The sequence below is a fragment of the Vicugna pacos genome, chromosome 4, assembly GCF_048564905.1.
Source record: "Vicugna pacos chromosome 4, VicPac4, whole genome shotgun sequence".
Lineage (NCBI taxonomy): Eukaryota > Metazoa > Chordata > Mammalia > Artiodactyla > Camelidae > Vicugna > Vicugna pacos.
The window spans coordinates 7,365,601-7,381,029 of NC_132990.1; the positions used below are offsets into that span (position 1 = coordinate 7,365,601).

Genomic DNA, 15,429 nt, shown 5'->3' on the forward strand with positions numbered 1-15,429 from the left:
ATTTTTTGAAAAGGTCACCAATCCAATAGAAAAAGAAAATGACTAAGGGATGTTACAACACAGTTCACTGAAAAAGAAATACAAATGACTTACAAACATATAAAAAGATTTTTAACCTGGATCATAATTGCATAACTGCGAAATAAAACAAATGGTGAGATACTATTTTACAGGGATATGACTGACAAAGATCAAAAGGTTTCATAACAAATGGTATTGGCTTGACTGTAGAAAAACAGGGGCTTCCAGTTTGGGTGGGAGAATAAAATGATGTGATCTTTTTGCAGGACAACTTGGCAATATCTACCAAATCCCAACTGTCTTGCAAATGCCCCTGCAATTCAAATTCTAGGAACTTTTCCTGTATATAAAATCATGCATGTGTGCAAGGTTGTTCAAATGGAGGTTAGTTAAATATAGTCCATTCATTGGATGGATTACTGAGTGGCTGTGAAAAAAATAAGTTTGGTGTGTATATGCTGCTATAGGAATATTTTTAAGATACACTGCGAAGTAAAAAAAAAAAAAAAGAAACAAACAAACACACACCAAAACATAGAACAGCCTAGCAAGATCTTCAAACTAAAATCAAAGTTGCTACTGGAGAGGGAGGCTGAGGGACTGGAGGGTTGAAATCCACGATGGGAGGGAGACTGACTTTTCATGATACACTTCTTGATACTGTTCGTATTTCTAATCATGTTCAAATACTGCTTTTTTAAAAAGCAAATTACTAATAAAATTCCACACAATAGAAAAAGAAAAATACCATATGATATCACTTATATGTGGAATCTAAAAAAAATGACACAAATGAACCTATTTACAAAACAGAAACAGACTCACAGACATAAAAAACAAACTACGATTACGGCAGGGGAGGGGGGTAGAGGGATAAATTGGGATTTGCAGATACTATTTTATATATAAAATAAATAGCAAGTTTCTACTGTATAGCACAGAGAACTACATTCACCTATAATAAACTGTAATGAAAAAGAATATGAAAAGGAATACATATATATGTATAACTGAAACATCATGCTGTACACCAGAAACCAACACAACATTGTAAACCAACTATACTTCAATTTAAAAAATTATTTAAAAAATGATCAGAATACATACCAAAAAAAAGTTTCCTTAGGTCCTTTAAAAAAAAAATTCCATGTGATGAAGTTAATGCATTTCAAAGAAAAGTTGTGCAAAATCACTTTAAAGACTCAGAAAGGCTCCCAGGCTTAAGCAAGTCTTGGCTAAAGGCACTAACCTTTCCAAAGAAAGAATGTGTCAATCAGAATTGGGGCCCGGCAATGAATGAAAGCAAGAGAAAGGAGTGTCCATCCAGGGGACACAGGTCTGGGCCAAAGTACTTCAAGTTCTGCATTCCCCTTTGTGAAGGCTCTCCCATTATGGAGATGGATGCCTCGGGAAAGCTGAGCTTAATGCTATTTAACATTTTAAATGCAGAATTAAGTGCCCTTGCTCTAATTCCAAGATCACCAAGCAAGCTTCCAGTTATAATTTGTTCTCCTTTATAGATCTGCTGGTGTAAAAAGCAACTGTTATGCTGATCTGCATATTTGGATCCATGTGATAGTTCTAGGATTCATTACACAGCAGTATATAGTGACATTCTGTTTTTTGGGTTTTTTTAACCTAAAAAAGAAAAACCAACTTTGGATTCTATTTTAAGAGGCATGAGAGCCATGGGACAATCAGAAGCAGTGACAGAAGATTAGAATTCTAGAATGACCACTCCAGCACAGAGAGGCATATGGATAGAGAGGGGACAGTGGAGGTCAGGATGCCAACCTGGAAGCAGTTGCAGCATTTTAGGCAAAAATGATGGTGGAACGAGTGAATTTTTTTTGTTTATGTAAGTCCTTGTTTGATGTTCATCTCCCCTCCCAGACTGCAAACATGGTGAGGAGAATAAATCAGGTCAGTCTTTCTCACCATCAGATTTCAAGTACCTAGCATGACACCAAACAGATCCCCATTAATATCTGTTGGAAGAAAGAATAAATGAGTGAATGAACGTGGGCAGCAGAGATAAAAAGAACTGGTCAAATTTAAGAAATATTTAGAAAAGTGAACTGGAATGACTTGATTGATAAATGAATGAATATAAGGGTCAAAGAGGGGGAGCAACCAAAGCTTTTGGAAATCAAAGCCTTTTGACTGAGTGGGCAGTGGCCCCTATTAAGATAGGGAACACTGGAAACGGGCTGGGGTGACGATGATGGATTTAATTTGGAAATGTCGAGTGTGATGCACTATGATATACCCAAGAGGGATGTTCAGTAGGCAGTTGAGCATATGAGCCCAAAGGTCACCACTGATAGTGGATGGGGACAATCATTAGAACATCAGCATGCAGAAGGCAACAGAGGTCACAGATGGCGACATAACCCAGGAAGAGAAGCAGCCCTAGGATGGAAGCCAAAGGGACATCATGTTTTAGGAGAGGAGCAGAGATAAGGAAACTCTTAAGTAAGACTAAGAAATAGCAGCAAGAGGGATAGAGAGGAAATAAGCAAAGTCCACTGACACCAAAGCCAAAGAAAAGGGACACTTCAGGAGCATCAGGACAGAGCGAGAAACAAGGCCAAGTTCTGCTAAGAAGCAGATCAGAGAAGGACAGAGAAATAAATACACCTTGTATTTAGTTCTGTGAAGGTTTTAGGGGACAGCAGTGGCAAGTGAGTTTGATGAAGCAGCAGGCTGAGACTGGATTCGGAGGAAATGGACACAAGGAATACAGACCCATCTTCTAAGATCAGGCATTGAAGGGAGAAAGGGAAGGGCCAGGACTAGAGAGAAGTGCAAGGAGAGGAAGGGAACAGGGCTGAAGAAAAACCCTTCTAAGACGGAAGAGACCAATCCTGCTTCAATTCTGATATTTACAAGAGAAAGAGACTGAAAATACAGATGAGAGAGGGAAAGCCATCCACAGAGAAAAGTTTAAGGAGTTGAGATCTGTAATAGGAGTGGAGTGATTGGTTTCAACCCAAAGGCACTCCAGCCTTCCCCTGCACTGGAAGGGAGAAGTTGCTTTCAGATATAGGCAGCGTGCTCAAAGGGAATTCAAGTGGATGAGGCCACAAGATGACCAAAAATATCCATGGAGGAAAAAACAAACAAAATTCAGCTGGGTTACTGCCACCATAGGAAGCAGGAATAGAGGACTGCTCACATCCCATCCACACATCTATGCCTCCCACCATCAACAGTGAAAAGTATCCACATTTGGGAGGAAGCACCCTTTGTAACTGGTCCCACGTCTGGCTGAAGCTGAAACAACCACCGTGTAAATGTGGGTTTTAGCCTCAAGTGCACCAACTATCCTTATCACATTATGTTAAAATTAGATCTTACTCTCCCACCAGATACAACTACTCAGGGGTTTCCTGTCTCCCTACAGTACCTTATTTGTCTGTAACATCCCAGTGTCCTCTATAAACACTAGCTGAACTGAACTAATGTTTGAGTGAAGTTTGAATCAGAAGGCAGGCAGCCCACATGACAATCTGGAAACATGTGGGAAACTATTCCAGGCAGGAGGAAGGGAAAACTTGATGGGAGCAGAAAGACGAGATTTGATTTCAGTGCCAGCTCCTGCTTTGGGGATCATGGAAGGTGGAGACCAGGCAAGGAGGCAAGTCAGGGAGAGACCCCTCTGGAGCGCCATCCCCAGGAATGGGCTGCGAGTGAGCGGGAAAGGTCAGAACACACACAGTGGTGGGTGTTCTGATCAGATGTGAACATCTGGATTAGCTGATGCCACTGCCTAAAATACAGATAGACAGTACACGCTAAGAAAACTATCTCCAGGGGAAAAAAAGGTGTGGTTCAATTAGTGGGAAACCGTAAGAGCGCTGCTACCCAGGTTGGCAGGGAGCAGGTAACCTGCAAAGCCAATTGACCTGCACTGCAGAGGTAGATTTAGAGAAATCCACAGATAGGATCTGTTGCTTACGCTACCAAGAGAACTGAAGCAATCTCTGGGTTGGCCCAGGGGAGGAGGCAAGGGTGAATTCCAGGATAGAGAAAGAAACACTGGTGCGTGGAGCTGACTGATTCAGAACCACAGACCCTTTCAGGGCTGAGCAACCACTGAAATCCCAAACCCCCGTTTCAGAATTAGGATCCCAGGATGGCTCATCCGGGATCCCAGGTTCTGATACCGTGAGAGTGTGGTTATGAACCCCAACTCCCATCTCCCCATCTGGGGCGCCTTCAGTTACATCAGATTCCTTTTTCTTTCTTCTTCTTTTTTTCTTTTAATGGAAGTACTGGGGATGGAATCCAGGACCTCATGCACATGCTCTACCACTGAGCTATACTCGCCCCCTTACATCAGGTTCCTTTACATTGCTGCCTCTCTGGCTGTGTTAACCTCATCAGGCCAGGTTAGTTGGCACGATGGTGGTTGACTCGCGGGTCCTGCAACCTAAGCTTTCTTCACAATCCAATAAAAGGGCTTTGCAGCCAAAGGCCTGCCTGAGTGTGTGTGTGTGTATATGTGAGTGTGTGTGTGTTGGGGACAGTGGGGAGGGGGATAAGAAACACTGCCAGAAACAGAGGAAGGAGACTGAAGGGTCACAAAGGGGAAAGGCCAAACCCAGGAGGGCGAGGAAAAGACACCAGGAGCAAGATTCTCCATGACATGAGTTCAGGTTGGCAGCAGCCAAGGTCTGAAGTAAAGTGGGGAGCAGATCAAAAAGGGTTTGTGGTTTGGGTTTGGTTGGGGTTTTTTTGCCGAGAAATGCTAGTTTTTCTATCATGCTTTGCCAGAGAATGTAAAGGCCATTGTGTCAAGCTCTCTGGCCCACCACTCCCCACCCCTGCACACACACTACACAATAAGTAAGTGGAAGCCCAAGAAAGGAAGCAGGCTGTCCCCGCTGTGAGCCACCGCAGAGAATTCGGGCACAGGCCTCCCTGTTCCCTCACTGCAAAGGATTCTGGGGCACGTGAAGTAGAAACCACTTTTATGACAAAGATTAGAGTTTAGAAGAGCCCATCTTTTTAGATCACACCATATTTCAGGGGTCACAGATCAAAATTTGAATGTCTTTTGGTTGAAATTACACTATTGTAGAATTATTCAAAATTACTTGGCTGATAATATAATTTTTTGTTTATGCTAAGAACTGATCAGAGGATAGAAACATGGGTTTCTGAGTAGCCAGGCTGATTAATGGAGTTGCTGCTCTAAAGCTCTCATACTTCACTCAGAGAAGATCTCCTACCAGGTCCTCATCGAGAGAAATCCACAAGGATTAAACCAAAATTAAAAGTCTGGTGGAGGGTGTATAGCATGGTGACTACAGTCAAGGATACTGTATACATATATGAAAGTTGCTAAGAAAATAAATCTTCAAAATTCTCATCACAAGAAAAAAAATGTGCTAACTATCTGTGATGGATGTTAACTAGACCTAGTATGGTGATCATTTTGCAATACATACAAATATTGACTCATTATGTTGTATGCCTGAAACTAATATAATGGTGTATGTCAATTACACCTCAACTTTAAAAAAGCCTGGATTGTTTAAGGAAGTAAATCCTAAATTGTAAGAAAAATTTTACAATTCAAGATAAATAAATCTAAAGGTACCACACCTAGTAGATTTTACATATTCACAGACACACTGTACACACACACATAGAACTCTAAGGTGTGTCTATCCATGAAACTATCGGGATATGAAGATTACAGGAAAGGGTGTGGTACTAAATAGCAATAGGTCATTATTTGCAATAAAAAGGGGACTCTAAATGGTGTGTGATTGTTAACATTTCTATTCTACACCAGAAGATGCTATATTCCCAAGGGCACACAAATCATTTATCTCTTAACAGTAAAACAGATTACAAAGGAGAAGGTAACACTGGAAGGGGAAAGACATGAGATGAAGCCTCAGTCCACCTCCTTCCCACTGTTTGGCTTGTGAACACTTATTTGCATTTAGACACTTCTAAAATTGCCTGCAGTGACAAGGCCAAATGTGGGCAGGTGGGACTAAGTGGACAGAGCCCTAAGCAAAACATTGGATAGGGTTCTATTCTGAATTACATTCTGCTTGGCCAGAGAGCCCTGGGCAAGCCAATCAACCTGACAGTCCCTCCGAGGCTGTGAGGACCTTCCCAACTACTTCAGAGCAAGGTTTTAAACCTAAATAAGCAGATGTCTATAAAGTGCTTTCCACGTCCCTTGGGGAGAAGCCCTGTCTGAAATCAGAGGTATGTCTCAGAAGTGTGCCCGTCCTGGAAAAGCCTTAGTGCAGGCCATGGGCAACATACAAAATGGTAGCAGAATGAATTCTGAATGTGAGTCAACAACGCTTAAGCCTGTTCACTGGCTCAGCCATCAATGCTGGGGGCAATGAGAAGCCAGGGGAAAAAGAGGAGGCTGGAAAGAATTGTACTCTGGTCACAGGTCTTTCATGGGAGCTGAGACAGACTTTGTATAAAGGGCTGAGAGTTCCCCCCTTACATAATCACCCCTGACTATGGCAAAGACCCCCGGGCAGCCACCTTCATTCTGCTCTGCCCTCCCTCTAATCCCAGCCCGCCAAGATGGCCCAGCAGGTGCAAGGTCAGTGTCCCTCATTGCTGCCAACTCATGAAGGCTTTTCTCAGCAGCCTGACTCTTGTGCATGCATTACTTAGAGAAAAGAAAGACTTTAAATTAAAACAAGCCAGCAAACCCACTCACAGTAAATTACACCAAAAAAAGTATTTCTTCCCATGGAAAGATAAGGTCATTGTTTGCAGGTCAGTAGCTCACAGACTTTTTAACTGCTTTGTCTCCAGTAAAGATAGGTTTTCAAAGTCTTAGCCAGACTAAGCTTGTCTTCACATCTCTGATGCTTCTAAAATGGTGGACTGGAGTCAGGTTCAGTGCAAGGACACAGAACAGAGAGGAGGCATCCTAAATAAGTGAAGGTCTTGGCACTTCCTTTGGATGCTAAGAGAAAGCATCTAGTTCCACGACATCTTAAATGCATCATGGCCTTAAGAGCAACTCTTTTCACCACCCCTCGTTCATGCAGAGGGGGTTGGAATAGAGCATTTCTAAGGCCCTTTCTCCTGTGGTCCTGATTTTAAGTGACGCTCCCTGTGACCTTGGACTCATCAGCCCAGCACTAACACACCATCAGTCTCACTCATTGCTTACATTTTAAAAGACATAGACAACCAGTTTGGAGAATTCAGAACAGACAATGAAAACATGCATGCGGGACACGATGACACCAAAGGTCCTCATATTCTCACGCTGCCAGGCTCTGAGCACCCAGCACCGCACTTTACTTCAGAGCTGATGGAGAAACTGCGCTTTCTCCACAACTGAAGCTCTCTGGAGGTTCAGAGCCAGAGCATGGAATCCAAAGCCCTCAGTTTATACGGCAAGTTCAGGCCTAGAGACATTAGGGGACTGTTTCAAGATCAGGTAACTCCTGACTCCAGCTTTCTAAAATATACAGAGTTTTGTGAAATGTGTAAACTTAGTGCCTATGCATTACTTTCCTTCCCAGGTTTAAAACAATCACAAGCATTCACTCCTTCATCTCCCAGATCAATATTTATGACTTCCCAGTCCTCTGGACAGCCCAGAGAGTAAAGTGAGTGGTGAGAAGGCATCCTGATTATGTGAGATCCTTGCCTTTTTTAATAGAGATTGATTAGAAATCAAATATGGAGCTAAAATTATCAGGCCACTGCAGGGCTCACATCTCTGCCACGTGGCGGGTGGGATTTGTGGTTTTAAAACTTAGACAAAATAGATTATGAAAATAATCAGTCAACTAGTAATAACCCAAGGCTCAGTTTTTTTCTAACTCTTTCTTTCTCTCACACACATCAAACAAGAAAAAACAAATTGCCCTGTCTACATAACCTCTCCCTCAAATCATCCAATTGATTTGTAACCACCAAGAAGAACCAAAAATTGACAGTGCTCCAAGGAGCAGCAGGTTCAACGCCACAATCTACTCTACAGTTTTTGAACCTACAAGAAGCTCTCTAGAGAAGTTGTAAAGTTAGTCAGAGGGAGGATGTCTGTGTTTGATATTCAATAATGGCTTGATAATGTTTCTTCTCCTAACAGGCAAGATGAACAATGAGTTAAAATTGGAGGCAAAGCCAAAAAAAAAAAAAAAAGGAAAGAAGGATTGAAGGAAGGGAGGGAGGGAGGAAGGAAAGAAGGAAGGGCAAAAGCAGAAAAAGAAAAGAAATTCAATTCCCTTTCCCCAGCTAAACAAAAACTCCTGGCTTTATACCCCTACAACCTACAGACTGTCAGAGAGATCATACAGAATATTCCTGGGGAGAAACAGACCTCAACTCTCAGCTGTTCGGCCAGTTTTTCAGCTTAGAATATACCTTTACAAGGGAATATTGAAACAACACAAACAGAAGTTTATGGGATAGGAACAGTGAAAGATCTTAAACAGAACTAAACTCTGCGCTGGGGAGCTGTGACCACATCATCTCGACTTCCCATTACTTGCCTGTAATAACATATAAGTCAGGCTTTTCTCTTTAACTCTAGTGCTCTGAATTCCCATAAGGAAATATCACTTTTCGGAGAAGAAAAAAATCAAACACATTTTCCTGTATAGTCAATGAGAGGTGATGGAGAGCGGGAGGTGGAAGAAAGTAGGGTCAGGAGGTCATGGAGCTTTTCAATTGTTTCACCCAGTGTAACAAAAACCTCCATGATGTGGAGATATAAGGTATGAAACTAAGAAGATTTCAAATGGTTGTGCTGAGCTGAGTTCTGCAAATACCTTCACTAGGAAGACAGCATGTTTTCAACAGCAGCTTGCCAGTTGTATTAAATAATGAATGAGGTAAATTAGACTGCCTTATTTATTAACAAGTACAGTGTGACTTATGCAATCACACTCAAAACTTACTCTGCGGTTCTTAAATGCACGGAAAGCACAATTCAAAGTTCTCGATGCCCCAGTGGAGGGGCTGAGAAGTAAATACCAGAGTAATAAAAACTGATGCCTTTCACTGAATACTTATAAATGCCAGAATTCTTCTTAGTACAATTAATTTCAGGAGAAAAACTCACTAAGGTGAGAGAGCCAGAATCAATGCATTAATGACATAACATTACAGCCGCTTAACCAAGCCAATAATAAATTGCACACAGAGGTTCTGGCAGCAGAAGCTACAAATTCTATTTATGTTGTACTAAGAGGAAAAATATTACATTGGTCTCCAAATATTAATTCAAAATCATCAAATGTCACCCAAGAAATTTAGGGGGGGAAAAGTCATTACTGGTCTTCATAAAATATGCATGCCTTTTCACCACCGTGTGACTATACTTAACAATATCGAACAGTACACATAAAAATGGTTAACACGGTAGAGTTTATGTCGTGTGTTTCTGATCACAATTTTAAAAACTCCATGACCTATTTTGTATTTTAACCATACCTTCTGCCACTTGAGTGAGACAGAACTTTTGTCCTTTGCAAAGCATTTTGTCACTTGCTACATCTGGGACATAATGGGCAGGTTACATAAATCCAACAACAGACTTCACTCTTAAATCCCATTTATATGTGACAACAGTATTGTTTTTAAATTTAACTTAGCACTGCTTTGGTATAGCCATCTCCAAACGACAGGAGCTGGCACAGATCAGCATTGTGATTGTGGGCAGGTGTGATGTGTATCTACAGACAGAAAGATATAGATCTAGACATAGGTCACATGAGTGGGTAAAGAGTATGAGACATACTGTGATGGGAAGATTTTTAATAAAACAGGTTCAAACAATGACTCTGAAAATGAAATGTCAGTTTGGCTTAAAATATGCACGTAAAATAAAAAAATAAAATCCTCTCTCTTAATTAGTCTATGTATTTATTTTTAAATTGTTCTACCATGGGCTCTCTCTGAACCCTAGAAGGCACAGTGGTTGTACTTTTCCCCCAACATATCAATACTAAAAGATTTTCTATTTTTAAATGATACAGTAAACTGTTCCTTCAGCAAGTTCTAATCACAGTTTATTTAGTTACACTAGTCCTATTTTAAAAAAAATAGAAACATGTAATTTCAGCTAAATACCATTATACTAGAACTTTAAAACAGGTTATTTTAGGAATAGCTTTGGGTCTAATCACAAAGTAAAAAAAAAAAAGTGTAATTTGGTTCCAACTGTAGCTGGTATCCACTGGCCAAGAATTTAAAAGCTGTTCAAGCAAATATTAATATGTAAGAAAGAGAGGACAGATGGTGTCATATAAGGATGAGAACGAAACAGGCCCATCCACTGATGTCATTTTGATATCAAAGCAGCAGAATTCAAAATAATTATATGAAGTGCTTTCCAAACAAGGATTTCAATACATTTTACAGATAAAGACACTGAAGCACAAACCAACTGGGCTCAAATATAGTTGAGGGAATGAGCGGAGAAAAGTCCTTTTGCTCAGAGCTCACCTCTATCAGCCTGACTCACGTTGCTAACCTGATTCCTCATCCTAAACACTTAGCCTACACATCTCTCCATTCTCCCAATCTCAAATGAATTTTCAAATCAAAAGGAAAAAAATGAGTAGAAATTAGGAGTTACTCTTAGCCATTACTGAGTGAGTAACTGTGATAAATGCTTTGGTAAATATTAAAAAAAAAAAAAAACTTAAGCCTGAAAATAGGAACTTGCCATCAGAGAAAAAAGAACCAACAACAATTGTGAGACCTGATATAAGAAAGCTCTACTCAAATCTATTAATTTCACATGTATTAGGCAGCTAAGACCACTAAGGTGTAAAATAGTATTTTTTTTATTTAAAGAGTTTTATTTTTTTCCTCAAATTATGGCCTTAAAGAATAGTAAAGTGAAAAAAATCATTAGTCCTATGTTTCCTCCTTCACTATACATCTATCACATAATACAAAATTTTAAAATAACTACCAAAAAAACCAATATCTAACTGTATACAGGCACTCCCCATGGTCTCAAAATAGTCTGAAGGGCTCTGAATTCCATATGGCTTACTCCATCTGACTACCGACACCCCATCTCATGAAAAAGACACAGATCTTAACAAAAGGCCACAGACAGTCTGACCAGCCTGGCAAGCCTGGACCAGCCCAAGCCAGGGCCAGCGGTCAGGGCCCTACCCACCCTTCCCCTCCAGCCCTGCCTGCTGCTCTCCTTGCCCAAACAGTGGAGATCTGAGCATCCTGGATCCAGCCTGACAGTTGGCTGCTCCCGGCACATCTTAGCACTACTGGACCGGCATGTTTCCCCTCTGTTCTGTTGTCATTTCCTTCTGCCTGAGACTCCTCACATGAGAATCACCAGCAGAACAAACAACAGAGCCAAGGAAGGTCTCTTACTTACATTAAAAAACAGGTTATCTTGGTCAACTATGTTGGCACAACCAGGGTGTGCGTTTTCCGTGGGGGGTGGGGGTAAATGCATGCGCAGTCGCCAACCGGAAGGCCACAGCCCAAGCTCTACTTTCAGGCTGCCTATCCTGCTGTCAAACACCATCAAGAAAGCCAACCCAGAGAAACTGTGCCTTACAATCCTCTATATGGATGGATAAAATCTCATGTTAATGAAACGTATAAAATGGCAAAGAGGGGGAGAAAACAACACCTCTAGGAGAGATGACAAGGGAATGCTGGAGAAAGGACTGGTGAATTCCTACTTGGTGATGAATTTGTCACAAGGCATCAGAAGAGGAGGACAGAAACACACAGTTCTGCTTCTCCACTGGACCAGGACAAGCACAAACATTTCCCGGGACCTCAGGGTCCCAGGCTAAAGGCAGCATTCAGCCAGAGTACTACATACTGCTTTATCATTCATCCTCGTCCTGGGGAATTATTCAATGGGCAATTAAGATTTATAATCCAAATGGTCTCAACATTTTATCTCTGGGAAGTCAAGTCCAAATTAGATCAGACTAGGCTTTTAGGCTTCCAACGATCACATTTTCCCTTTTGAGCGAGTGCATTTCAACACTCAGAACTTCTCCTCTTACAGATCATTTTCAAGGCCATCTCTGGATGCAATCTCCTAAGCAAAACCTGATATATAAAATGAAAAGGAAAACTGGTGAATTCCAAATCTTGGAGAAAGACGGTAAGGGAGAGACTCAAACTTCCTTCTACAGATTTTTTGTAAGTTAATTATTTTACCCTCCTTTCTAGTAAATATTACTGGAACTTCTCCTAACACAGCATGCACATAGCACCTTATGAAACAAAAATATCCAAGACTAAGTTATTGTATATGGAAAGCCTAAAGCACACCCAGCAGGGCTTTGATATATAAGGTGTATAGGAATATAATACAATAGACATATAATATTTAAAACATTTTAAACTGTCACACTTCTCATGTTAGCAGCCCTAAGGCAGTGAAATAGGTAACTGACAGATGGCCCAGTCCTGTATTTCTCACCTCTGACTTCTCCCCAGACTTGAAACAACACTCATGCCCAAGACGGACCTGCCGGACCAGCCCAGGCCCTAGGGGCGACGAGGGAAGGAGGGAGGAAGAACTCACATTTCAGTGATGTTCTCAGGGTCCGCACTGGTAGGCTCCAACCTCGGAAATGTCACGATGCCAGGAGAAGGGTCGCTGCACCAGATCCGAGAAGCGCTGCATTTGCAGGATGTGGGACAGGCGAGAGCGGCCCTCCAGAAGCCTATGATCAGCCAGCAGAAGCCCCAGAACCGCGCCATGGCGGGCCCATGCCACCTCGTCCAGGACGACATTCCTAGCCACCAGTGCCAGCCCGAGTCAGACTGAGTACGTGTCCCTGCGCCGCACCGGCCGGCCTCTCCTGCCGGTGCTGGGCAGCCTTGGCCGCGCTCGCCGCTCTCTCCGCTCGGTGCTCGTCGCAGGCGCGCAGAGCCGAGCGCGTCCGGGGCTGAGCGTGTCCTGGCGGGCCGCAAGGTTCACAGCGGTAGGGGCATCTCGGGCCTCTGCACAGGGGGCGCTACCGCCGCTGGGAGCTCCGCGGAGGCCACCGCTGCATGGCCCGGCGAGCCCAGCACCGGCCGGCGGCGCTCCCGGGACGCTCTGGGGAGCAGGCTCCTTGCTAGACGCGCGCTGGGATCCGGGACGCACCTCGGGGCTGAGGACAAACAGACACGCAGAAGACTGAGCTCAGGACCCCATACGCCACGAATTGGGGCATTCTCCCTCCGCGCTCGCGTCAACCCCACCCCGCGCCCGGCCCGGAGACTGTGGACGGATGAGTGCCGAGCTCCGGCCCTAGAAATAAACTTGCCCCTCGATGGCATCAGTGTGCCCGCCCTCTTTCCGAGCCTGAGGTTGAGGGAGGGGAAACAGGGCAAGGGTCCCCGAGTCAGGATTCCATGGCACAGGCCAGGTGTAGGGCCTTTTAAAGGGGGACACGGAGACTGCCGAGGGCGATGGGTCCGCGTCGGGGCCCTCGAATGATGCTGCAGAATCCGCCGCGGCCCCTGGCCTCAGGGGTCGCGGGCAGGTGGCGCGGCGTGTCCCACCTGGGGAGCAGCCGCGGCCGCCCCAAGGTGGACAGCGAGGGCCGAGACGACGGAGGGCACGGTCCGCGCTGCTCACCCGGGCTCCGGCGCCTACCGCCCGCCGGCGGCGCCTGGGTCCAGGCTCCTCCTGCCGCTGGGCACGGAGCTCCGAGAGCGCGAGCGAAGGAGCGAGCAAGGCTCCTGCTCCAACCCAATTCCGGGAGCCGCCGCCGCCGCCGCCTCTGCTACTGCTGGCGAAGTGACGTTAGGGCTGACGCAGAGCAGGGGCAGAAACTCCAGAAAATTAGTCTGAAATCCAAAAACACACACGCTCATACACACACAAACCCATAACACCCTCCAGACAAAAGCAACAGGGAAGGGAGGGGAATCTGGGGGCGAGCAGGGAGGAGGGAGGCATCGGTGCCACTGGCCAGGAGCAGACAGCAGCAGCATGTGGGAGTTCACACACGCGCACACCCGCACACAGCCTGGCCGTGGAGACGCGCGCGCCTGTGTGTGCGTGTGTGTGCGTGCATTTAGATTCAGGTACCTCTGAGATGGACGGGTCCTCCGCTCCGACGCCTCCCAGTCCCTAATTCACACCGCGGTCTCTTCTAAAATCGCAGTAGAGGCCGTCTCCTTTTTTGAAATGGAAACCGGGCTCGGTTCAGCTCTGAAAAATGCGCTGATTCTTATTATAGGAATCCTCCCTCCCTTCTCCCTCCCTGCTGCATTCTCCTTCCCCATCCTGTCTAAAAGGGAGGACGAGCTATCTGAAAAATAAATAAATATCGTTAACCCCAAAACGTGTCCAGCATTGGAAACCAAGGATAGCCGCCCCCACTCCGGGTCATCTATTTGGGGATCGGTGATTTTGAAGGGTCTTCCTGTCGGTACTTTTGCAGAGGGAGGGGAATCTCCAAACGCAACTCTAGCTCTCTAGGTGGGTCTTTTTCCTGCCGTTTTCGGGCATCACATGCCCGGGAAATAGAGACATGTGAGGGGAAGGGAGCGCGCCTGACGCGTATTGGGTTCCCTAAATGCGCGGCAGCAACCCTGGCCTGTCCCATGTGTGGCGCCGTATCGTTTTCTCACATCCTTCAACCTGGCAGGATGTAGCCATTCCCAGTTCGTACCTTCACTCCCCGCGATGCCCACCCCCCCACGCGGGGCACCCAGAGCCCTCGCTCCCCTGCCGTACCTTGCGCGTTTTCGTGTGTGCGCGGGTGTGCGCGAACGCGTGCCCTGCGCCAGCGCTGCCCGGAGCACGACATGCATCCAGCTACTGAGAAGCCCGGCGCGGGCAGAGCCTCGGGGTCTCACTAGGGACAAAGGAGGCGATCCGGGAGGGTCGGGTGACAAACCGTAACTGCTCTGAGGGCGTAGTTAAATGATGGCTGCAGGGCATTCGCAAGCCCTGTCTGAGAATCCGTCTTCCCATTTGCGGCTAGGAGAGTCTGTTTTTCCGCAGTCATTTAAAAGGGAACTGGGAAAATGCACCGCAGTGCCTGACACTTCTGAGGGCTCTGGTGCCCCCGCGCGGGGAGAGAGCGCCCGGCACGCTTGGGAGCACCAACCCGCGGCCGCGGCGGGCACTGCGCTGGGGGCGCGCTCTGGCTCCAGATGCGCAACCAGCTGCGTCTGACGCGTGCGCGCCCCTGCCCGACCGGTGCGCGGCTCGCCAGTCCTAGCTTTCGCCTGGGAAAAGGCGGGCAGCCCTCTGCGCGAAAAAGGGCGACTGGATGGGATCTCATCTAAAAGATAAGAATGGTCACGGATCTGTCCGAGATACCGGGGGTGGGAACGACTGAGAATACAGAACGTCAAGATGAATGCTCAGATCTCGGCGACGCCTTAAATATTACAATGGAACTGAAAGCATTTAGTGGGGCTTTTGTACAGACCCCGGGTACT

The 15,429-nt window shown here is 45.2% G+C and overlaps 1 protein-coding gene across 2 annotated transcripts in view; it reads right to left on the reverse strand.

The window, feature by feature from the left end:
* NTRK2 (neurotrophic receptor tyrosine kinase 2) overlaps positions 1-14,954 on the reverse strand; it is a 326,277-nt gene extending 311,323 nt beyond the window's left edge. For both annotated transcript variants that reach the window (XM_072959196.1, XM_072959197.1), the window contains exons 1-4: positions 14,717-14,954; positions 14,066-14,188; positions 13,610-13,821; positions 12,566-13,139 (exon numbers count right to left, since the gene is read on the reverse strand). In XM_072959196.1, coding sequence (XP_072815297.1) covers positions 12,566-12,777 — 212 coding nt within the window. In that variant the 5' untranslated portion in view covers positions 12,778-13,139; positions 13,610-13,821; positions 14,066-14,188; positions 14,717-14,954. The remainder of the gene's footprint in view (positions 1-12,565; positions 13,140-13,609; positions 13,822-14,065; positions 14,189-14,716) is intronic.
* Positions 14,955-15,429: the final 475 nt, after the last annotated feature.